The following is a 22,908-nucleotide window of genomic DNA, read 5'->3' on the forward strand; positions in this document are numbered from 1 at the left end:
TCCTTCCCCTGAAGGGAGTGGGATCCCTGTTCACCACCCATCCCACCTCAGGTCATTTAGGGCTCAGGCAGGGCGGGGCCTAAGGCACACTGACAGACTGGCGGGCTCTTCACCTTGTCTACCCTGCCTCCTCCTTCCCTTGATAGGCACAGGTGTCACTTGGGAGCAAGGTCCAGGCTCAGGCTCAGGCTCTGTCTTTGGACACAACGTTCAAGACCGTGAAACAACAAGACCGACCCTCCCTCCGCCCACAAATATCTTCCTTTCCTTCCCCACTTACAGATGCTTCGAAGTCTAAGACGCTCCCACAAGAGCTCTCCGCAGGGACGCTGTGCGGGGTCCTGGGAGAGTGCTCATCCTCTACGGGGTTGCACGCTGGCTGAGAGCAGGCTGCGGACCAGGAGGGCCTTTACTCCAGCCTCTCCGTCAAGGTTGCGTTCACCAGCCTCCATTGGCGTAGCCCCTGCAGTCTGACAGTAATCACTATAGAAATAGTGACAGTGGGTGGTTAGGACTCCTCGCTTCCACTGCAGGTGACATGTGTTGGATCCCTGGTCGCGGAACTAAGATCCCGAAAGCCTCACGGCTGGGCCAGAAAACAAACAAACAAAGGTTACTGTGGGTGCAGAGTAGGGACAAGGCCTAGGCGAAACCGCCCTCCGTCAGATAATCACAATAGAGGCTGGCACGCGCCGCGCTCCCCCAGCCTTGAGCCAGTCACCTATCTGAATACATTAGATACGTTAACCCTAGAGGGAGTACTATTATTAACCCAACTGAGCTGCGGAATATGCGCTCTCCAACGCCTCATTGCTGTCTGTGTCTATTGAGCCGGCAAACCTGTAAACCTGGGCGCTGCCCTGCGCTCCCCCGCGGTCAGACCGCAGCGCCGGGGCCGGACAGGGCGCGGAGACTCGGCCCCGAAATCCGCGAAAGCTCCCGGGAGCAGGGGTCGGAGCTGGGCCTCAGTCTGCAGAGGATCTGCGGAAGGTGGAGGCGCATTCCTAGACGGGCACAGCGCGTGCCAAGGCCGCCAGGGGTGAAGAGCCAGGTGCGGAGCCATCTACCAGACGCGGGCGGAGCAGGCTTTAGCTCTGCGCCCGAGAAACCAGGCCCTCGCGCCTCAGCCGCGGGGACCCCCGGGCGCCCCGCCCCGCGCGGAGCCCTTCGGTTCCGGGAGCGCATGGTCGGCTCCGCGCCCTTCCAGGGCCACGACCAGGGCCGGGCAGGGGCGGAGCCGCGGCCTCCGGGAGCTGGGTCCCTGCCCCCGCCGTTCTTTGCTGACCGGAGCGCAACGAGGTACTGTCTCCCTCGTCCGTCCGACGGCCCCGCTCGGCGCTTTAAAAATCCGCCCGGCTGCAGCGGCGGCGGCGGCGGGAGGGGCGACCGAGCCCCGGGCCCGCGCCCCAACGGCCCCAACGGCCGGCCAGAGCAGCCCCATGGAGGGTAAGTGCCCTCGCCTCCTCACCCGCTACCCCGGCGCCGCGCTCCGCGCCCCGGCCCCTCAGCCACCTGTTGCAGCACTTTCCCTCACCCCGCGGGCCTCTGCTGGGGCGCAGCCCTGCCTTGCCTCCCGCTCCTAGCGGGGTGCGGGGATGGAGCGTAAGGCCCGCTCCTCGCAGCTAGCTGCGGGTCAGGAGGTGTGGGTGTCTTTCCTTCTCACCACCCAACCGGGTCCTGACCCCAGAGCCTGGGAAGCCCCGCGCCCGCACGTGACCCGAAAGAGGGACCTTCCTTGCTTAGCGCAGGATCGAGGGTCCGAGCTCTCTCAGCCGGCTCAGACTGAAGCCTCCCAGGTCCGGGCAAGTGTGGGGTGCAGGTGCCAGTAGCAGAGTGCCTGTGTTTCGGTTTCTCACGCTCGCTGCTCCCATCTTCATCCACATCCCCTCCACCGCCTCCCACCGACTCCGCTAAGTGGGCTTGCTGTGAGAGAGGGCTCGGTGGAGGGAGCGGTTTTTAGAGAAAGTTACAGAATTCAAGCTACAGTCCAGCCTCTCAGCAGGTTCCAGGACCCAAAGGGTAGGGCTCTGAGTGCCCCCCAGGCCGTCATCCCTTCCCCTGCTTTCCTTAAGTGCAGGGTGCCCAGCTCACCCTCAAGCCTGAACAGGAGTCCAGGGAAGATGGCGGTTCTCATAAGAGAAGGGTTAATTTCTATGCAGGAGCACAAGGAAATGGTTCATTTCACCCAGAATCCCAAGTCCCAGGCCAGCTGCTTTCCAAGGGAAACTAGAAAGCTCTGCCCAGTGCACTAGGACCATAAGGGAAATGGTTTCTCCTTGAGACCCAGCAGAGCCCAGCCAGCAACACCCCTCCCCAGCAGATACATTAAACCTGCTTCTGTGTTATCCCTGGGGTCCAACCCAGGGGGGTGGCCTTGCTGCTCAAATTCTGTCCCCAGCCTGCCAGTGGTGTGAAGGGGAGTGGCTCTCCCCAGGCATCACATCCCGGTGGTGTCTGCCCCCAGAGCAGGTGGCCCTGGTGATTGCGGGCATCCTTGGGGGACTGCTGCTACTGCTGCTGTTGATGGTGGTGAGCCGGTGTCTCTGGAAGAGGCTTTGCGCCACGTTCGCCTATGAGGAGCTGTCAGGGACCACGTCTGCCTCCAGCACACAGGGACACAAGCTCTGCCCACCGGATGCCAGGACCCAGGCGAGCAGGTGAGGCAGGACTGGGGCCTTGGGGCCAAGGGAGCTCCTGCTCTTGCTTCGGGCCCTCCCTGTGGCGTTTCCCCTGGAGCGGCATGGGGAAGGAAAGGTCTGTTTATGGAGGGCCTCCTCTGTGCTGTCAGCAGGCCGGGAGCTATCACAAAGAAACCCCACAGTTCTCACCACAGCTGTGAGGCAGGTGTTATGAAGCCCGTTTTCCAGCTAAGGAAAGTGAGGCTAAGTGGACGTAAGTAATGGGTCCAGATAGCACAACTAGGAAGTGGCAGAAGAGGCATTCAAACCCAGGCAGACCTACTCCAGAAGCTGTGCTCCTTCTCCAAGTCAGCACTGCTGTGGGCAGACAGAGGTGTTGCGTGTGTGTGTGTGTGTGTGTGTGTGTGTGTGTGTGTGTGTGTGTGTGTGTGTGTGTGTGTGTGTGTGTGTGTGTGTGTCTTGCCTCCTCCTGGCTCCTGCTGGCTTTTTTTCCTCCAGTGCCTGGCACTCAACCCCTCTGGGCTGAGCGCTCTGAGGCCACACTGTTCACTAGCCACCTACGTGTTATCTCCGTGCCTCTGGACAGGCCACCAGGTGTACCATTCGTGGTGCCCCCTTCCCTCCAAAGCCAAGACTGGGTGCCCCTGAGCAGCAGAGAGTGGGCCCAGGCCCCACAGGACCCCTGCCCAGCCCCGGAGCTCCTGCCTCATGCCACCCGCAGCAGTCTTGGTGAGTGTGCCCACCAGGGCCTGCCCAGGGGTCATGGTCTGCTCAGGCCAGGGCGGACCCATCTGGTTTCATGGGCCTGGCTCCAGAAAAGAGCCTGGATGGCCCTGGGGATGCCAGAGTTGCCCAGTGACCACTCTTTCCAGGTGCTTGGGCTTACCAAATGCCTGCCGCACCCCAGCCTGGGCCAGATGTGGTTTCATGTGACATTTTGGAGTTAGACCATAACTCTGGGGCTGGGGGAGGGATTATCACCCCAATTTACACATTAAAAAACTGAGGCTCCGGAGGTTAACAGTGCTTTGCCCAAGGTCACAGAGGCAGTAAGCAACAGATCTGGAATTGGAACCCTGGTGTTCCTGGGTGCAGAACCTGTGCTGTGTCCTGCTTCCGGATGATGGGTTGGCCAATGCAGAAGGCGGCATGGTGGAAGCTGGGCGCACCACTCTCTGCTGCCTCTGTGCTCTGAAGGCCTCCCCGGAACCACCCAGTAATCAGCTGGGCCCTTCTAATTTAAAGAGGAAGAACAGGGACAACACTGTATTACTGAGACACCCTCTGGACACCATGGAAAGGGGCCAGGCCAGATGCTGGGAACTGCGCCCCGCCCTGCAGGCCCTGACCTCTGGGGGTGGGGGTCAGTCACGAGAGCAGGGGTTGAATGAATACTGTGGCCTCCGCTAGGAGCCCCAGGGAGGAGCAGGCCTGGATGTAGAATGCCTTAGTGCTGAGAAGGCCTCTTAGGGGAGCTGCACTAGAGAGAGGGGCTGTGTTCAGTCTGGAGAAGAGAGCGGGGCGAATGTGGTCAGGAGAGGCCAGTGAACCGCCTGGTCAAAGCTCAGCCAGGAAGGGCTGGGCCAGGAGAGGTGTGGCAGTGGAGCCCAGAGCTTGCTGTCCCCCATGCCCCTGCCTTCCCCTGGCCTGCCAGTCCTCCCAGCCCCTGTGTTGTAGGAGACGCATGCGTGGTGGGGACCATCAATCCAGAGCTCTACAAGATCCCGGAGGACAAAAGTGAGACCCACTTCCCTGAGGGCTGCCTGGGGCGGCTGTGGTTCTCTGTGGAATACCAGCAGTGGGCCGAGCGACTGCTGGTGGGCCTGATCAAGGCACAGCGGCTGCAAGCCCCCTCAGAGCCCTGTAGCCCCCTGGTGAAGCTCCACCTGCTACCGGATGAGCGGCGCTTCCTCCAGTCCAAGACCAAACGCGGAACAACCAGCCCACAGTTCGACGAGCACGTCATCTTTCAGGTATGGCCTCCGGAGCGGGCAGGGTCTGGGGCCCTCTCCCTCCTGGGAAGGACAGACATTGCGCAGGAGAGCCCCAGCCATCTGTGCTAACCACGGCTCTGCAGCCCCCAGGACCCCTGTGCCACAGGCTCTGCTTTACCCCTCCTGCCAGGTCAGGGTGTACAAGAGCCCTCACCCTTGCATGGTGGGGGAAGATGAGAGACTTGAGGGATGAGGGGGCAGCGGGCTAGGCTCCTCCTGTCCAGGTTGCCTGGAGGTGAGAAACAGAAACATATTCTTGGAACACCCACTGAATGCCAGGCCCTGGCTCATGGAGCTCAAGGAGGCACCCCAAAGCCCTGGAACACGAGGAGCTCTCTGGCAAGGTTATCCACGGAAGGTGGAGGGGGAGACCTCCCAGGCCCCTTGGGGTGGGGGCAGGAACTCACCCGTCCCGTCAGAAGCCAGAGCAGGACCTGAGAGCCATCTTGCGACAGGTGGTGCCTTGGCAGCATGGTGGGTGGATGCGCTCAGGGTCTGGAGGTGCTGAGGCTGCCGGGGCACTGAGCCAAGCTCACGGCGGCCTGGGAGCCTCAGCAGGTAACTGGGGCCCTTACGGGAAGCCAGCACTCAAGAGCTGCAGGGAGGCCCTGGACAAACATTTTTAAGAGCAGGGCAGCAGGCTGGTCGGCAAGGTACAGAGAGGTCAGTCTGCATCTGGGAAGAGTGTGACTCCTGCCTTCTTCCGGGGCTGAGCACTGAGAAGAGGGGTGGCACGCGGCCCAGTCCCTGGCTGTCCTGCTGGTGCCGAGGCTGTGAGAATTCACAGGTGAACCTGCTCCTCTTAGGACATCCAGATCCAAGGTGGGGAGGCTTGGATCAGCCGCACGTCATGCTTGCGTAGTTACACCCATCACTTCCCTGCCCTGTCCCTGCACCGACTTGCTCCTGGCCTCTCTGTGCTTTACGGGGGAAGGGGAAGGAGAAGAAGAAAAGAGAAGAAAATCACTATTAATTAACCATCTGCCATTCGTGGTTTTATAACCCAGAGAGTAAGAAACATGATCCCGTTTTACAGGTGAGGAGACTGAGTCTCAGGGAGAGGGCTGTTCAGGTGCCCAACTCAGGTAGCAGAGACAGGCGGGTTCCCTGGGCTCCAGTGCGGGAGCCTCTTACACGGTTATGTGTAGGCAAATCATTGGATGCCCTGTTACATGTAGATTCTGCTTCATGGGTCTGGGTGGAGCCTAAGGTCCTGCACTTCTGAGGTCCAGGGGGTGGTGTGTGCTGCTGGTCCTTGGAGCACACCCTGCCACCTCCCCGGGATACTGGCCCAACGGCAGCAAAGGGTCCCCCGAGGATGCCTGGGTTTGGGGTGCACAGGTCCCTGGTTGAGACACCCCTCATGGAAGGATCCTGTATCCAGAACATACCACGCCATCCCATCCCCTGACTCCACACCTGAGCCCAGCTGGGCCCTCATCTCCCTCAGGTGCCCAGCAAGAGTGTCACCCAGAGGGTGCTGAGGTTCACGGTGTACCACGTGGACAGGCAGAGGAAGCACCAGCTCCTGGGCCAGGTGCTGTTCCCCCTGAGGACGGAGACCCTGGCGGGCGACTGTCGGCGCGTCATCTGGAGAGACCTGGAGGCTGAGAGCCTGGAGGTAAAGGTCAGGGTCACCAGACATATGCCACCATGTGTCAGACTACCGTGGACAGCCAGCAGGTGTGGCCCAGCACCTGCTGGCCAGTGTCAGCCCTCAGCATACTGCCCACCACCCCTACAAGCGTGACTCAGCATGGTGGGCCCGGGCCGGAGCTGCGTGGGACAAGGAGGGTGTGTGGAGCCTGGGCAGGGAGGGGTGCCTGAGCCTCTTCTGCCCTGGAGGTCAGATTACCTGGAGCATCCTGAAAAATCCACGTTTGGATTCCCATCCAGATCAGACAGCTGTGAAAGATGACACCCCAAACGGACCAGCCAAGGAAACTACCTACCCTTCCCCCAACCCCCAGTGAGGGTCCGGGTGGCTCAGAATAGGCCTTGGAATACCCCAGACCCGGGTTTGAATCCTTAGGTCTGGTCCTTACTACTGTGTGATCTTCAGCGTGCCCCTTCAACTCCCCATCTGTAAAATGGTGGGTGGGCTCCAGGAGGGAGTGTGGCTATGTCACGGAGTACCCAGGGCCTGCCTGCTGGGAGGAAGGAGGAGGGCATGGGGGCCTCCAGTACCTACCAGGGTGACAGGGGTGCTTTCCTCTCGGCCTCTCCAGCCTCCCTCCAAGTTTGGCGACCTCCAGTTCTGCCTCAGCTACAACGACTGCCTGAACCGCCTCACGGTGATCGTGCTGCGAGCCAAGGGCCTCCGACTCCTCCAGGATGACGCGAGCTTTGTCAGTAAGCCTTCGCCCTGGGGCAGGGCCCACCCCGTGAGCTTAGGACCCTCACCCCCGCCGTCCAGCTTCTGCTCGCATGTGCTGCTGGGAGCATCACTGCCTCCCGAGCCACGCCCTCCCGCTCTGCGCGGCTGTGGCGTGAGAAGCTGCTTCCTTATGTGAATCCCAGGGCTGCGTCTCCTTGGCCTCCATCAAGACCCCTAAGACACCTGAGACCAAGTTTGCCCCTCCCTTTTCGCAAAGCGGTGTCTTGGCTCCTTGCCTGCGCTGCCTGACTCCGCCCCTGCCCTTCTGCGAAGGTTCCAGTTCCTCCAGGAAGAGGCCCTGAGCCCCCCTGCCCCGGGAGCTGGGGGTGGCGGGGGCACCCCTGCGTGCAGAGCTGGTCACTCAACTGGAGCCTGGGAGCTGGGGGCACAGGAGCCCTGCTCGGGCTCACCCCGCATGTCCCGCCCCACTGTGAACCCCCCCAGCCACAGTGTCTGCCCCCATGCGTCTCTGCCTCTGGCTCTCTGTAAGCAAGCTGGCATTCAACCCTCCACTGCGGATCCAAAACCCATCTAAGCCTCCCCCCAAAAAAACTTGTCCTCTGAAGGAGAAGGTGTTTAGGGGCCCCAGGAGGCCTGAGCACCCGGCAGGCAGGACCTGCCCCCTGTGGGGAGGGATGGGAGTGTGGTGCTAGGTTCCAGGAACAAAGCCCAGCCCGGCCGTGGGTGCGTTCCGGAGACAGAGAGGAGAGAAGAGGAAGGGAGCCGAGTGTTTCCTCGGCTGCAGGCAGTACACTAATCAACCCCGTAATCAACCCCGCTTCCTCTCGTAACGCCCTTTGGCTGCAGCAGCTGTGAGTAATGGGGTCCTGGCGCCCAGGCGGGGCATGTGCCCTCCCAGCCGGACCTCCCACAGGCTGGAGACTGGGCCCCTGCTCGCCCCTCCTAGCCCGCGGTCTGCACTGCCCCCCAGGTGTGCTTGTCAAGGTGTCTCTGATGAACCACAACAAGTTTGTCAAGTGCAAGAAGACTTCGGCTGTGCTGGGCTCCGCCAACCCTGTGTACAGCGAGACCTTCAGCTTCAAGGCCGACCCGGCCGAGCTGGACACGGCGAGCCTCAGCCTGGCAGTGCTGCAGAGGGCCGAAGGGGACAGTAAGCCTGCCCCCTTAACCTCAGGCCGTGGGGGCAATGCTGTGCATGCAGGAAGCACGGACCCTTTGGAGGGAGCTGCATGGTTTCTGTTCTCCGCCTACGGAAACTAGCGCTCAGAGAGACTGAGATGATTGCCCAAGAACGCGGAGCTTGCTAGTGAGGGAGCTGGGATTCACACCCAGCTTTACTCGGGTTTGATTGTCCATGGCACCCTAGAAAGAGGTTAAAGGAAGGCCTCTGCTACCGCCTCCTGGAGCAGATCACCAGAGAGTTTGGGGACGGCACAGCTACGTGCCACCAGCCCAACGACCTGGTGCCGTGGCTCTTTACGTGCCCTTGTGTTGCCTCACGCCTTCTGTACAAGTCTTGAGGGTCCTGGGTCAGGTTCAGTGTGGATGAGAGGGTGGAGTTATCCCAGGCTGCTCTCCCATACTGCCTCCCACCCCAGTGTCCACTGTCACTGAGGCAGAGCTGTCGGGCCAGCTGGTCTCATGGGCCAGAGCTCAAGCCCCTTCTCCACTGTGGTAGTTGGTGGGTGAAAATCATTGTTGGATACTCCCCCTGAATATACAAGCAGGCTGATGGAAGAGGGCTTCCTTCTGGAGGGGCCCCTTCCTCCCTCGGCTCTTTGATGCGAGGCAGGTTTGATGGCCCACCGGGAGGGTGGGGGCAGAGTGGGTGCCCCGACGGAAAGGCAGGCTCTCCACCTGGGCTCCCTTCCCCTGCCAGCTGCCACTCCAGATCAAAGTCAAGACCTCTTTGAAGGCTGTTAAAGAGGGAGGGGGCTGGCTACTTCCTTCGAGGGGAGGAGTGAGAGAGAGAGAGGGAAGGCACTGGGGATGGATGAGGTCATGTGGCTTCTGGGCTCCAGAGAATGACAGTGTTCTCCCGCCCCGCCCCCCCGCAGGGAGCCACGAGTTGGGCCGGGTGGTGGTGGGCCCCTACATGTACGCCCGAGGCAAAGAGCTGGAGCACTGGAACGAGATGCTTAGCAAACCCAAGGAGCTGGTGAGGCGCTGGCACGCGCTCTGCTGCACCGCTGAGCCCTGACCCCGGCAGGGACCTCGGGTCTGCTCCAGGAGCCCTATCTCCCCACAGCCAGGCCTGACAGCCACAGGCCTGGACGCCGCATCCAGCATTCTCACTGGGCTGCAGGACCAGCCCGAGCCGGGGGATCACGAGTGCCGTTGTGCAGGAGAGAAGAGACGACAAGAGAGCCCCTGCCAGGACAGTGTTGCGGCCGCTGGGTTACATCTCACCAGCACGAGAGGCCCTCCCGACTCATTCCATCCTTCTTTACCCGTGGGGCTGCCTGGGCTTGGAATCCTGGCTCCTGGTCATCCCAGTCTCGAACTGGACCGGAATCTCAGGCATGGGGAAGAAATACTCTCTAGAGCGAAAGCATAGCTGTGCACGTTGCATGGAGTGCCAGGGAAACTTGGAAAACTGATGATGTGTTGATGCTCAGCCTCCACTTTTTTCCTCTGTGGTTTCTCTGCCTTCTGCCTGGTGGAGAAAATGAACTGCCCAAAGCGTTTATTTTGGTTGGTCCACAATAAATAGCACAATCTGAGAAACTGGATCAGCATGTAGGTGCAGAACAGTCCCCAGGATGCCTGGGCAGCACGGCTTGGGAGAAAAGGCTCCTGGGGCTCGCGACTCACTCGCTTCACACCTGCAGGAGAAAGCAGCCCACCCAGGTACCAAGTGGTGGACGGGTTCTGGGCGTCCGCTCCTGGGGCTCTCACTTTGGGCATGAAATGGTGAAAGCATGTGGCCAAAGCATAGCCCACAGGGCTGAAAGCTTTTCCCGTAAGCCTAGCAATTCCACTATGCTTATTGTGTTATGGTAGGTGTCGGTGTAAACTTCATTAAGATGGAAGTTCCCTCAACTTCCCGTGAAGATGTACTCAAGGTCACCGGCAGCCCTTGTGCTTGTCACTGTTACTTATCAGACAGTTTGTATTTTCACCCAAATGCTACTAAACTTGCAGATTCAAGCCTCGTTACTGTGTAATTCGAACAACATTTAAAACAGAATCTTCTCTTTCCTTAGGCAGTGAAGCAACTTCTGCAAAAGCAAGTAGTGAATGTTGACGTCGGTTTGTGCCTCTTTGACTTCACCTCCATTGTCTGCCAATGCACAAATATAAGCTTTGCTGGTGGTGGTCCATACGCACAGAATACCTTGTGTTTGCTTTTCCTCACTTATTTCACGGGTACATTTTTAATGTAGTCCACGCTCCAGGAATTTCTAATAGTGCTGTAGCACACACATAATAGGCATTCTCTGTTTGTATATTCTCTGTGTGTATAGCCAGCTACTAAAATGGAACTGTTCCCCTTTCACCTGGGGTCATGAAACCACAGGTGCCAACCGCCTCCACATTTCAAGGGGAGGTTCATGGCTGTCAGTGACCTTTCCAGGGCCACTTGGAAAAGTTGGTAAGTTTTCCCTTTGCAGGACAGAATGGACGGGTATGGCCTACTCACGGTTGAAAAATCTCAATGGCAAGAGACAGGCAGGCTCTCTGCTCTGATGGGGAGGTGGGGGTGATATACTGGACTGGCCCCCGTCTACAGATGCAGTCAGGGTAAAAAATACACAAGTGCCTCCCGTAGACCAGAGACGACAGCCAGCCTGGGCTATCTCGATACTGTCCACAAGGTGACCCCAGCAGAATGAAGCCCTTGGCATTTCCATAAAACATTTAGAACCAGCTTCTCAATTTCCACACCAAAAAAGTGCTAGAATTTGGCTGGGTTCTTCACGGAGTATATAGATCAGTTTGGTGGCCATTCGGTATCTTTACAATGTTGAATCTTCAACCTATTAACATGGTGTATCCCTCTATTTCTTTAAGTCTTTTGCAAGTTTCCTTAAACATGTTTCATGGTTTTCAGGAACATGTTTTTGCACCTCTTTTCTTGGATTTATTCTTAGGTGTTTTATATTTGTTTGTTTCCAATATAGAGAGATTCTATTGATTTTTGTATGTTGACTTTGTACCTAGTGAGTGGCCTTGCTCAAGTCACTTGTAATAGTTTGTCTGTAGATTCTTTGTACTTTCTTTGTATATAGTCATGGCCTCTGTGAATGGTAGTTTTACTTCTTCCTTTCCAATCTTTATGCCTTCTTTATCTCTTGCCAAATTGCAGTGGCTGGGTAACTGGACAAGAAAAGGAAATAAAAGGCATCCAGATCATGAAGGAAGAAGTAAAACTATATTTATTTGCAGATGACGTGGTTTTGTATATAGAAAATCCTAAGAAATCCACCAAAAACTTTTGTGAATATAGAATTCTAGGTTGACATTTCCTTTTCTTTTAACGGCTTTAAAATGTTATTCACATTTCAGAACCTCTTTTTCTTTCCTTTTTTTTTTTGGCCACGCAGCATCCCTTCCAGGATCTTAGTTCCCAGAATGGGGAATGAACCTGGGCCACCGCAGTGAAAGTGCCAAGTCCTAACCACTGGACCGCCATGGAATTCCCTAGAATTTCTTTTCTGTGTCTCCCTTTTATCTGACATCTTGGCCCCTCCAGCCCCAGCTGCCTTGGCAACCCCAATCTCCAGTGTCTTGTCTCTCCAGCTGCAGAGCGTCTGCTGCCTTTTCTGCCTCTTAGCCATGGCCCTCTGTCCAAATGCTCAGCCTCTTAACTAGAATCAGCCAGTTTTCTGAAGGGAAAAGTGGTTCACAGCACGTCAGCTCATCTCCTTGTGTTTTCCTTCTTCTGAGATCGTGGTCCACCAAATGCTTGTCAACTTGGCAGCTCTTCGGCAAAGAAGTTTTCTGTATTTTGTTCAGGTTTTCTAGTTGTTCTCAGCAATGAACATAACTCTGACTCAAGCAGAAAAATAATTATTTTCTAAGAATTCTTCTCCCAGAAAAAGAATTCTTAGCAAAGAGTGATTTTATACAGGGAATTTGATGACACAAGTTACACAGCCTTCTTGGGAGGCTGATGAAGCTAAAAGGAGAAAAGTTGCTAGTATCAGTTGGCTATTTTTGGAATAACGGTGCATAACAAACAATCTCAACATCTCGGTGTTATACTAAAATGAGCATTTATTTCTCACACATCTATGGGTCAGCTGAGTGTGGGCTGATCTAGGTTAGGCAACTCACTTTCAAGCTGTGGGTCTGGCCAGGCTTGGGTCCTTATCCAGGCCTGCTCCATGTTTGTTCATTCTGAGCTCCAGCTGAAGGGGCAGCAGCTACCCAGGGAAAGCTCTTCTCATGGGGAAGGCAGAAGAAGGGCAAACACATTTCTACACTCTGCTTGTGTTGTGTCACCTAATATCCCATCGGCTGAAGTAAGTCATGTGGCCAAGTTCAAAATCAAGGGGCAGGGAGGTAAACTACACTTTTTGTGAGAGGAACTGCAAAGCACCATAGCAATGGATACAGCTACAGGGGGGGTTAAAGATTGGGGTGATAACTCAGTGCACCATACTGATGTTCCCTAGAAATGGGGAAAGCCAGGCCCTGTGCTTGGCTGTGCAGGTGCAGTCCCTGAGGAGGAGACCTCCCTGCCTCGTAGCTGCTGCCAGGTCTCAAAGCCATTGCTGCCTATTTGGTATCCCATAATGATGACTGGGCAGAATTTGCACAAATTCTTTGCTCAAATTACTGCAAGAGCCTTGAGCATCCTGCTGTCATAAATGTCACAGTCAAAGGGAGAAAAGGATGATTTTTTACCTTCTTTCCACCCTCTAGCTTCACCTGAGTGTCTCACATTTGGTAAACGCATCCTGGAACCCTGTTCGTAAGTGTCAGGAAGCATAATTTCCAGACTTCCATTTCCAAAAAATGTAATAAGACCTTTAAAGGGGATGGGGAGGGGGCTGTGTGCCAACCCACACTCTGGGGCAAACCTGAGTCACAGGAACCTGCAGAGAAAGGAGGCTCTTGAAGAACCCTCGTGAGTACTCTAGCTCATAACTGGTCATGTTAGAACCTCTCCTGCCCCTTAGGTGGCCTTCCCATACCCCCTCCCTGCCCCGTGTGGATGACCAGAAATCCCTGTTAGCAAGTTGGGAAAAGAGGAGTGGGAGCACAAATTGGAGAAACAGGAAAACAGTGCTCCAAGCCGATCTTCTGCTGTGGCCTGCTATACGCATGAGCCCAGGTCAGGGCAGGAGTGAGGGGGAGGCGTACACTTTAAATGAAGTTGGAGATAACTAATGAGAACCTACTGTATAGCACAGGGAACTCTACTTAATGCTCTGTGGTGACCTAAATGGAAAGGAAATCCCAAAAAAGAGGGGATATATGTATATGTATAGCTGATTCACTTTGCTGTACAGTAGAAACTAACACAACATTGTAAAGCAACTATACACCAATAAAAAATTTTAAATAAAAATAAAAAAATAAATGAAGTTGGAGGTTTGGATCACTGCATGACTGGACATTTCAAGTGCTGAACATAACCTGTTTTTGCAAGTAGAAGTTATAGGAAAAAATTTATTGTTACATAAGAGTGCTCAAAAAAGTCATGGGACTTGCTCTAGATTTTATCCAAATGGCAGGGAGAAGCTACCTGCCAAGCAGGTTTGAATGGATGACTGGGGAAAAAAAGGATCAAGTATTTTGCTGATTACATTCTATAAGGCCGGATCTTTCAACAAAATGGATATATTTCTTAATTGAATTTGTTTGTTTGTTTGTTTGGCGGTACGCGGGCCTCTCACTGTTGTGGCCTCTCCGCGCAGGCTCAGCGGCCATGGCTCACGGACCCAGCCGCTCCGTGGCACATGGGATCCTCCCGGACTGGGGCAAGAACCCGCGTCCCCTGCACCGTCAGGCAGACTCCCAACCACCGCACCACCAGGGAAGCCCCTTAATTGATTTAATTAATTTAATATGCCTTTATGAAGACAGATTGGAATATCTACTTATTATGGGGTTTTCCCCCTCATTTTCAAGTATGGAATTATTTGCTCAGATCACTCTTCCCCTCTCAATTTCAGAGTTGGGTTTCTCAGAGTGGAATGACTGTCAACGTGGGGAGAAAGGCACTAGCTCTGAGGAACTGTACTAGGTCATTGCACATCATCAGCTTGTTAAACTCCACAGCAGTCCAGGAGAAACTGCCCCACACTTAGAAGTGAGGAAAGTACACTTCAGGGAGGAGATGCCATCTCTCAGGCCCCAGAACTAGGAAGTGGTGAAGCTATCAGACTCCAGATGTCTAAAAATGGTGTCGTTATCACATATAGCCAGAGAAACCTCAAAAAAGCGGCGGTGTAGTGCCAAAACAGTCCCACAGCCTGGGATCCTTTAAAGGACTTTTAAGGGCCTATTGGATAGAGCCGCTTCTGTTTGTGCACCTTTGGTGGCTGTGCATTTCTCCGCATTTCATCCTCCCTTTTTCCCCTCTTCCCTCCCTCCCGCCCTCCATTCTTTCCTCTTTCTTTCACTCCTGTCTGTATAAATTATCTGTTCATCTCCACTGATGAAGTATAATCCAGCAAGTGACCAGATTTGATTTCTATCTGTCCTTTGGTAATATGTTTTTACCGGTTTGCTGATTGACAAATCTGATAGGACAAACGCAGGGAGTAGGTGATGGGTGGGTGGCACACCGGTGCAGACCGGATAGGGGGCTGGAGCTGGTGGCCTCCTTGTCAGGAGGGCTATGGGAACATGATTGACGGGCCAGGCCGGCCGCAAGCTGGTGGAGGGACCGGCGGCGTCCAGGGAATGTGGCCGGAGCAGAGCGCCACCCGGTTGGTGTCCTCGCACTCAAATCTGGACTGATGCGCGGCTACTGAAACAGCAAGAAAAGCGCCTGCCTCCCTCAATGTATCTCTAGCGCCCTCTACTGTTTAGCATCACACTCACTGCGAAGGAGAGACGATTAAGGGAATTCCGTCTGCAGAGCATATATTGAAGGACGAATTTGGAGCTGATTCCGGAGGTGAAAAGCTGGAAAAAGGACCTCAGTTCTTGTTTTCTTTGAAGAATTTAGCAAAGAGACCAAGAATGTGAAAAAGATAAAAGCGTTTATTAGAAGCAAAATACGTGTGGAAGAGGCAGTGTATGTGTGGAAAAAACAAAATACGTTTGGAGGAGCACACAGTCAGGCTCAGAGTGAGTTGCACGCAATAGGGGCAACTTAGATTGCTTATATAGGGTCAGTTTTCTGGGTTTTGGTTTTGGCCAATCGTCTCCATATTTGGTCCTGGTGTGGGGCACATCACTCAGCCAAGATGGGTTCCAGCAGGCATCTTCTCCCTCTTGTCCTTCCCCTAAACTGAGGGCCTTCTCTGAGCTTGTGTCAGGCCAGGAAATCCACAAGAATGCACCCAATCAGGGCCCACCGCTCCTGCTGGTATCCCATCTCAAAACGTTGGCAGGAGATCAGCTGCAGCTGCTCAGCCTGGGGCCAATCTCCTACCTCAGAGCTGCGAGGCAATTGCTAACTGGTAAACCAGCCCTCCCAGAATCTTCCTTTGCACCCGCTCCCAAAGACTACCTTCCCCTCTCCCACCAAAATAGCCACTAACCTGATTTTTTTAACCACTTTATACCCATTAGAATGGCTAAAATGAAAATGATTGGCACCCCCAATTGTTGGCAAGGATGTAAAACTGGAATCCTCATACATGACTGGTGTGTAAAACTGTGCAGTCTTGGAAACTGTGCACTGACAGTGTCTTATAAAGTTAAATATACACCTATCCCATAAACCAGCAATCTCAATAGGCATTTACCACACGCCCCCAGCTTCAAAATGAAAACATACATCCACAGGAAGACTTGTTTATAGCCACACATCTATAGGTATTCATAACAGCCAAAAACTGAAAGTGACCTTTCATAGGAAAATGGATAATGTAATATATTCATAAAATTGGCGTATTCCTTGGCAATAAAAAGAATAAACTATTGAGTCACATAAAAACTTGGGTTAATCTCAAAAATGTTGTGTGAGAAAAGCAAGTCACCAAGGAATATAAGCTATATGATTTCATTTATATGAAGTTCAAGAACAGGTCACATTAACCTATGGTAATTGAAATCAGAACAGTGGTTTCCTGTCATGAGTGGCAGGGGACTAACTGGAGGTGGAAATGAGAAATTTTTAGAATGATGGAAATGTTCTAAATCTTAATTGGGGTATTGGTTACATGAATGTATTTTTTTTCTATATTTGGGAAGTGATCTTTTTATTATTTTTTATTTTTTTTGGCCACACTGCACGGGTTGCGGGATCTTAGTTCCCCAACCAGGGGTCGAACCCATGCCCCCTGCAGTGGAAGGGCAGAGTCTTAATCACTGGACTGCCAGGGAATTCCCAGTGAAGTGATCTTTTTTAATATAGGGAATTTATATTCTTTAGAAGTTAGGAACATTTTCCTAGTAATTCCATCAAGTAAAAATAAAGAATAAAGTAAAACTAGGATTTCCCACCCAGGGAAATCACTACACGATTTTGGTAAGATTCTTCCAGACAGTATGTTCACAGTGCTGCATACATTGTACTATACACGTATGCAAATAAGGACAATTCTTTAGCTTGTCTAGTATCTGATTATGCAGACAATTTGCTGACCTGCTATCTGAGCTTATCTGAGCACGGAGTGAAGTGAATCAGAGATACCAGGATGGAGAGAGGAGTTACCATTTGGAGGGAGTTGTGGAGTGGAAGAGATCAGGCAGGAGCTTGATCTCCCATGACAAGAAATTGTCATATACTATATAAAAAGGTTTTGTTGGGAACTACAGACCCTTCTCCACAGAAGAAGGTACTTTTGTGTGTGTGCACTCTCATACAATCATTTTTGTATATGGTTTTGAGGAGAATCACAAAACTCCTGCGGTTCCTTTTTAGGGAAGCCAAGTTAAAAACAAAAAAAGCCTGAATTAGAGAAAACAATTTCAATGAACCAAAAGAATTTTTAAAAACACACCTAGTAAAATAAACTTGTTCATTTTATCATGGATGTAGTTATGTTCAAACAATATGATTAATCTAGTAATCCTCCAAACTTCCAGGTTAAGTACCGCTCCCTATTTCCTCATTGGTGACTACCCTTCTCTACGAGCTGCTGCTACAGTCGTAATGAGAGAACCAACTGCAAAGTGTCTGCTGGCAAGCAAATTCAGTGAGGCACTCAAATCCTAGAAATGAACAATGTGACTCTCTGCCTCCCCTGATAAAGAGTTGAAACATGACCATGTTTCCTGCATTTTCAATGCCTCTTTATCGAAAGACATGCTCGTCTGGAACTTGTCTAAACGTAGGCTTATATGAACTAATCCATAGTCATGTATAGTTATAATCAAGGAAATCATGTCATGTCTATGGTTTATTAATGTAGGTGTAAGGAAAGCACTTAGAGTTTGTGACCATAGCAGAAAAGCAATTCCTGCGGAAACGCCTCAGGTCCGCGTCCTAGTACTTAGGAGAGTACCTGGAACGGAGCAGGGACTAAATGGAGAGAGCCTTTCATCCTGATGAAATGCTGCGTGTTGCCTTCATTGCTAGATCATTTTTCTAGAAGCAAGAAAGGGAAAGGCCAAAAAACAAAAACCTCAAAGAATTTTCTCAGGGAAAAAAAAGTTTTAATTAATATCTTTAACACAACTCTCTTTAAAAAAATATACTTATTTTAAAACCCCGAGCAAAAACCCTGTCATTCATTTCAAAAGACAAATCATTTCAGTGCTCTTCCTTTAAGTGCCTGCAGTTCCTTCCTCTGGTCTCAGAGAAGGGCATGGACCCTCCTGTCGTCAGGATAAAAATCCAGGAGGGAGAAATCCTGTTGTAGCGGGTAGCTGTTTTCATCTAACACAAAGAGGCTCTGCACCTTCAGGACACAAGGTGCCCCACTGCCCGCCAGCAAGGCATGGAGCAGGTCTGCGGCGACCAGGTTGTAGGTGACGTCTGAGGGAGGGGCTGAGGAAGAGGAAACAGGAAGGGCTCTTAGCATCCCTTCCCGGAGTGTGGACATGCTCACATTGAAGGGTTCATTGTTTCCTTTGGTTTCTCAAGTCCCAAACCCACTGTAAATGTCTCTTTCTACCCCCTCTCCTTCTAGTCACAGGTTACTCTAGAATGATGAGGCACAATTCCTGCTGATCTGGAGAGAAGGCACAAGTAATGCACTGTTCAGACTGATAGTGTTTCCTGTTATGGTACAGCCCCTGGCTTCTTCAAACAATCAAGGGAAGAACTGAGATTAATCTTTTCCTAAATTAAGGCTGAAACAAAAAGGGCATGTCCATATCAGAAAAGTACTCTTATATTTATCTAGTCTATAGCTCTTATCACAGTTACATATACCTTATTTATTATTTATATAACAGGACTCTAAGTTGGTTACTTAATATCAAATCTTGATAATATATACAAATACTAAGATGATAGGTGGATATGTCTTTGTATTCTGCATCTGTCCTATATGCTTCCTCTCATTTTTTGAGGACATCCAATCAAGTCATTAGCAAGTTGCTCAACACTAGACAGACAAGGCACCACTGACTATGCTCAGACTCTACTGGTTCCCTGACCAACACCACCAGCCTTTCTTGGATTGAGTCTACAAACTCCTGGAGGGCCCATGACATATTCCTGGAGGTGTGAGAATTCTGTACAACACTTAAAATTTTTGAATTTTCACTTTAATAAGCTAAAAAAAAATCAAGGTTAGTGATAACCTGAATGACCTGATGAACACTTTATAACGGTGCCCACATCTTCACTTATGGATACGATTTAATTAATGCCAAGAAGGAGGACTTTAATTGTCTCAGGACTGGGCAAAACACAGGTCTATACTGTATATGAGAATGATGCTTCTCTGAGAAATGAAGACTAACTGCCATTGTGCAAAAAATGAAAAGACAAGACTGAAAATAAACAAAGAGCAACGAGAAAAGGCATGAAAACAGTGGAAAGAATGAAAATTAATAAAGAAAGTGAATTTAAAAAACAGAGACTTCCGATTAGGAAGTAGAATACTGGGAAGAGTGTGTCTCCTACCCTAACAATTATTAGAAAAAGCTGAATAAACTACAAAATCACGATCTTCTTGGACCTATAAGTGAACCAAGGTTGTACGGCTGCCAAGAAGACTGCAGTGTAAGGAGAGACAGGACAGGATCACGGGTTTACCTGGGGCCGAGCTCAGAAAGAAGACAGTCCACCAAACAAGCAAGAATGAAGAATGTGCTTCAAGTTTCAATGAACTGCTAAAAGCCAAGCGTGGACCAGCGTCAAAGATAAGGGGGCACGTGCTCTTCTCATCTTCACCAGGTACTCACAAGGCTGGATGCAGGGCAAGACATCAGAGAAAGCTTCCAGCTATGGTGAAGGCCTGGGAAAGGGGAGAAGCTGCCAGGAGGAAAAGCACAAAACACCACTCAGGACGGCTCCCTTAAGGAACAAAAGCCTTAAACTGCTGGAGGAAGACCTCAAGTCCTACTGCCCCAAGACACAGATGGTGAGGATGAAGATGGAGGAAAGGTGAAAGGAAAATCCCTCTATCCCTGGGGGAGGGGCAGAAAACCACCCTGGATCAAGACCATTAGCGGTGCCCTGCTGCTGAGAGAGGGGCAGGACCACACAAAGATACCCACCAAGGACACGAAGCAGAGCTTGGCTGACTTGGCAGGAGGGGCAGGGTCACTGAGAAAGCACCACATCCAAGACCCAGACATGCAGAGCCTGTGTAAGACTAAGGCTGGACCAGAATCAAAGAGAATCACTCCTGCCCTTCCCTCCAGGCTGGGATTCACCAAATGACAACGAATAGAGGTTGTACAGCCTGGGGAGGTATAAGCACATGAAGAGAAACTCTCTCTGAGGCCCAGGTACAGAGTGAAGGGTTAAAGCTGACTGGTGAAGCAGGAATATTAGGGAAAACTCTCTGGAGGACCACTCCCCACCATGAGCATACATAATGCTACATAACTGGAAGCCAGTGGTGACCGGAAGGTAACCAGAACAAAAAAAACTCAAATCCGACTCAGGGTCTGACAAGATTAACTACTCTGCCCACTCCCAACTCCCAGTAAAGGTCTAGGAAAACAGGCATGCCCACTTCAGGTACAAATACTATTTACCTCAGTCTGTATTGTTCTATATGCAATGTTCAGCATTCAAGCAAAAATGAAAGCCAGAAAAAATAATCCACTATTAACAGACAGAGCAATCAATTGAATCAGATTAACTCAACTGCTTAGAGAGTCTAAGACTAATGAGAAAAGGATGGAGTTTGAGCATGTGACAAATGGGTCATCTTCACTTTGTTGTTAGCCACTGACTAGACCTATCATCAGAGCTGAAGATCCTACATATCCACACCACTGACACTGGACAATCTTTATATGTTTATATAGTGTCCCACATTCATTTACTTAACTATTATAAAACTAAGGTCCTGGTGTTGGACACCAGGTAGGTCCTTGTTGATTATCTATTTTATATATAGTAGTGTGTATAGTCTTGTGTTTCACTTAAACTTATATACTGACAAAAAAACCCTCTTAATTTACAGTATAGTGTTCCTTCTGTTCCAATATACTATCTACACTCCTGAAATGAATGGTTTCACCAAGAACAACCTCTTGATGGCGTGTTGATATCTTACCTATAACTCTGTTGAGCCAGTCAGGAGAAATGTTGAGAAGAATCTTCTCTATCAGCTTTGATCCTACATGGACGCAAACCTTATATATTCCATCAACTATGGTCATTAAAGCTGGCCTACAAAAGAGTAAACAGCACAGGACCCTCAAAAAGATTTTCAATTAAAGAAATGTTTAAATGCAATATAATTTCAAAAATCACTGGGTTTTTAGGCAGGGTTAATTTAAATTATTAAAACAACTCTAGGATGTCCTGAAACACCCCAGAAATAAAAGAAGGGCTTTTTTAAAAAAAAAAAGAGTTTCAAGTGATAAACTAATAAATTTTATTTATTCCATATTCATTTAAAATTTTCAGATACTAATGTAAGAAGACATTATTTTACACTGCTGTGTAAGTTATTTCTAGAAATAAAATAAAGATGATAATCATGTATTTCACAATCAATTTCAAGTTATTTTTTTCTACTGGATTCTTTCTCATCAAAAACAAATTGTTTTGCATGTCAATAAACAAGGAACTAGGTAAATAGTTTTCAGTACCTCATGCAATGGAATATTATGTGACTGTTAAAATGAATGAGGAAGATTTATAAGTGCTATTAGGAGAGGAATGCCATGATACACTCTAAGGAACAAACAATATGAACAAAACGATATGGATAATATTATTCTATCTAAGTACTTTTAAAGACAGGGATATACGTCTTTTAAAAATAAATTATTAAAAAATAAATTGAAATCAAGATACTACTTGTGGCAATGACTGGGTCTGTGAACATCAGTGGCGTCAAATAAGGAACATGATTGTGTTCCGTAATGTAGTTGAGGGCCAACCTTTTACAAACACAATGGTAGCAACCAAGTAACTTTTGGAAGAGGAAACAGAGGATTCACTGTCTTTAACAATGATGATTGGGCATTATCTTCAACTTTGCAAACTGGTCTTCCTGCTGGTACATATTGTGATGTTATTTCTGGAGATAAAATTGGTAATGATTGTACAGGAATTAAAATCTATGTTTCTGGCAATGGCAATGATAATTTTTCTATTAGTAACTCTGCTGATGATCCATTTATTGTGATTCATGCTGAATCTAAATTATAAAGCTTGAATTAAATACATATACCCAGAGGGGGGGAAAAAATAAACTGAGAACAGAATTTAGAAAGACTCACTAGTATAGGGGAATTTAGTGTAACAGCTAAAACATGACTACTGATTTTCCCTCTAAAAACTTACTTCCCCCTTTATCCACATGATGATTCTAGTTTCTTTCCTCTTTTACACTCTATACTCTTTCCCCAGGCTATCTTTCTTCCTCCATTCTTTATTTCAACAAATACATACTCGATATCTTGTACCATGCAGTGTGCTAAGCACTGGGTATACACTAGTGAATAAGACAGATCTGGTTCCTTCACTCAAGGAACTTAAGAGTTTAATAGGATAGAAAGACAATAAGCTTTTCAACAATGGTGGCAAGATGATTCAATGGGGATAGAATAGTCTTTTCAACCAACTGTACTGGGACAACTGAATATCCACATGTGAAAGAATGAAGCTGGACCCCTTGCTTATACCACATACAGAAATTCACTCAAAATAGATCATGGACCTATACATAAGAGCTAAGGCTATAAAATTCTTAGAAGAAAATATAGGAGTAAACCTCCATGATCTTGGGTTAGGAATGATACTTTTCTTAGATATGATGTTTCTTTATGTTGCTTGAAAAGCACAAGTGACAAAAAGAAAAACAGATAATAAAAAGTGTTAACAAGGACATGGAGAAACTGCAACCCTCATACATTGCCGGTGAGACTGTAAGTAAAATTGTGCAGCAGCTTTGGAAAACAGTTTGGCAGTTCCTCAAAAGGAACAAAAAGTTACCATACAACCTAGCAATTCTACTCCTGAGTATACATCCAAGAGAAATGAAAGCATGTCCACACGAAAATTTGTACATGAATGTTCAGAGCAGTGTTATTTACAATAGCCAAAAAGTGGGGATAATCCAAATATCCATCAGTTGATGAATGGATAAATAAAATGTGGCATATCCATATTACGTGGCAATAAAAAAAATGAAGTACTGATACATGCTACAACATGGATGAAACTTGAAACAGGTTAAGAAAAAGTTCAGTCACAAAGGACTGCACACTGTATGATTATTTA

General features: G+C 50.0%; 3 protein-coding genes across 12 annotated transcripts in view; 1 reads left to right on the forward strand and 2 right to left on the reverse strand.

The window, feature by feature from the left end:
* Positions 1-1,092, reverse strand: part of GPRIN2 (G protein regulated inducer of neurite outgrowth 2) — a 37,507-nt gene extending 36,415 nt beyond the window's left edge. The window contains exons 1-2 of the transcript XR_010935894.1: positions 841-1,092; positions 281-586 (exon numbers count right to left, since the gene is read on the reverse strand). The gene's annotated coding sequence lies outside the window, so the exon portion shown is untranslated. The remainder of the gene's footprint in view (positions 1-280; positions 587-840) is intronic.
* A 36-nt stretch (positions 1,093-1,128) lies between these two features.
* Positions 1,129-10,126, forward strand: LOC137209100 (synaptotagmin-15-like). 2 transcript variants are annotated; one of them, XM_067710300.1, is made up of 8 exons: positions 1,129-1,446; positions 2,465-2,657; positions 3,226-3,368; positions 4,317-4,612; positions 6,084-6,254; positions 6,862-6,985; positions 7,942-8,121; positions 9,029-10,126. In XM_067710300.1, the coding sequence occupies exons 1-8, from the start codon at positions 1,440-1,442 to the stop codon at positions 9,169-9,171; spliced, it is 1,257 nt and encodes a 418-aa protein (XP_067566401.1). In that variant the 5' UTR covers positions 1,129-1,439; the 3' UTR covers positions 9,172-10,126. The 2 variants fall into 2 exon arrangements, 1 of the variants encoding a protein (XP_067566401.1); XR_010935896.1 differs by lacking the exon at positions 9,029-10,126 and having other exon boundaries at positions 6,862-7,822; positions 7,942-8,081.
* Positions 10,127-14,508: 4,382 nt separating this feature from the next.
* The window catches only part of SHLD2 (shieldin complex subunit 2), a 111,781-nt gene continuing 103,381 nt past the window's right edge, over positions 14,509-22,908 (reverse strand). For 4 of the 9 annotated variants that reach the window (XM_067710295.1, XM_067710289.1, XM_067710290.1 and 1 more), the window contains 2 exons: positions 20,729-20,844; positions 17,678-18,033 (listed from right to left, as the gene is read on the reverse strand). In XM_067710295.1, coding sequence (XP_067566396.1) covers positions 17,840-18,033; positions 20,729-20,844 — 310 coding nt within the window. In that variant the 3' untranslated portion in view covers positions 17,678-17,839. The other 5 variants (XR_010935892.1, XR_010935893.1, XM_067710292.1 and 2 more) reach the window with 5 other exon arrangements.

The sequence above is a fragment of the Pseudorca crassidens genome, chromosome 16 (genome assembly GCF_039906515.1).
Source record: "Pseudorca crassidens isolate mPseCra1 chromosome 16, mPseCra1.hap1, whole genome shotgun sequence".
Taxonomy (NCBI): domain Eukaryota; kingdom Metazoa; phylum Chordata; class Mammalia; order Artiodactyla; family Delphinidae; genus Pseudorca; species Pseudorca crassidens.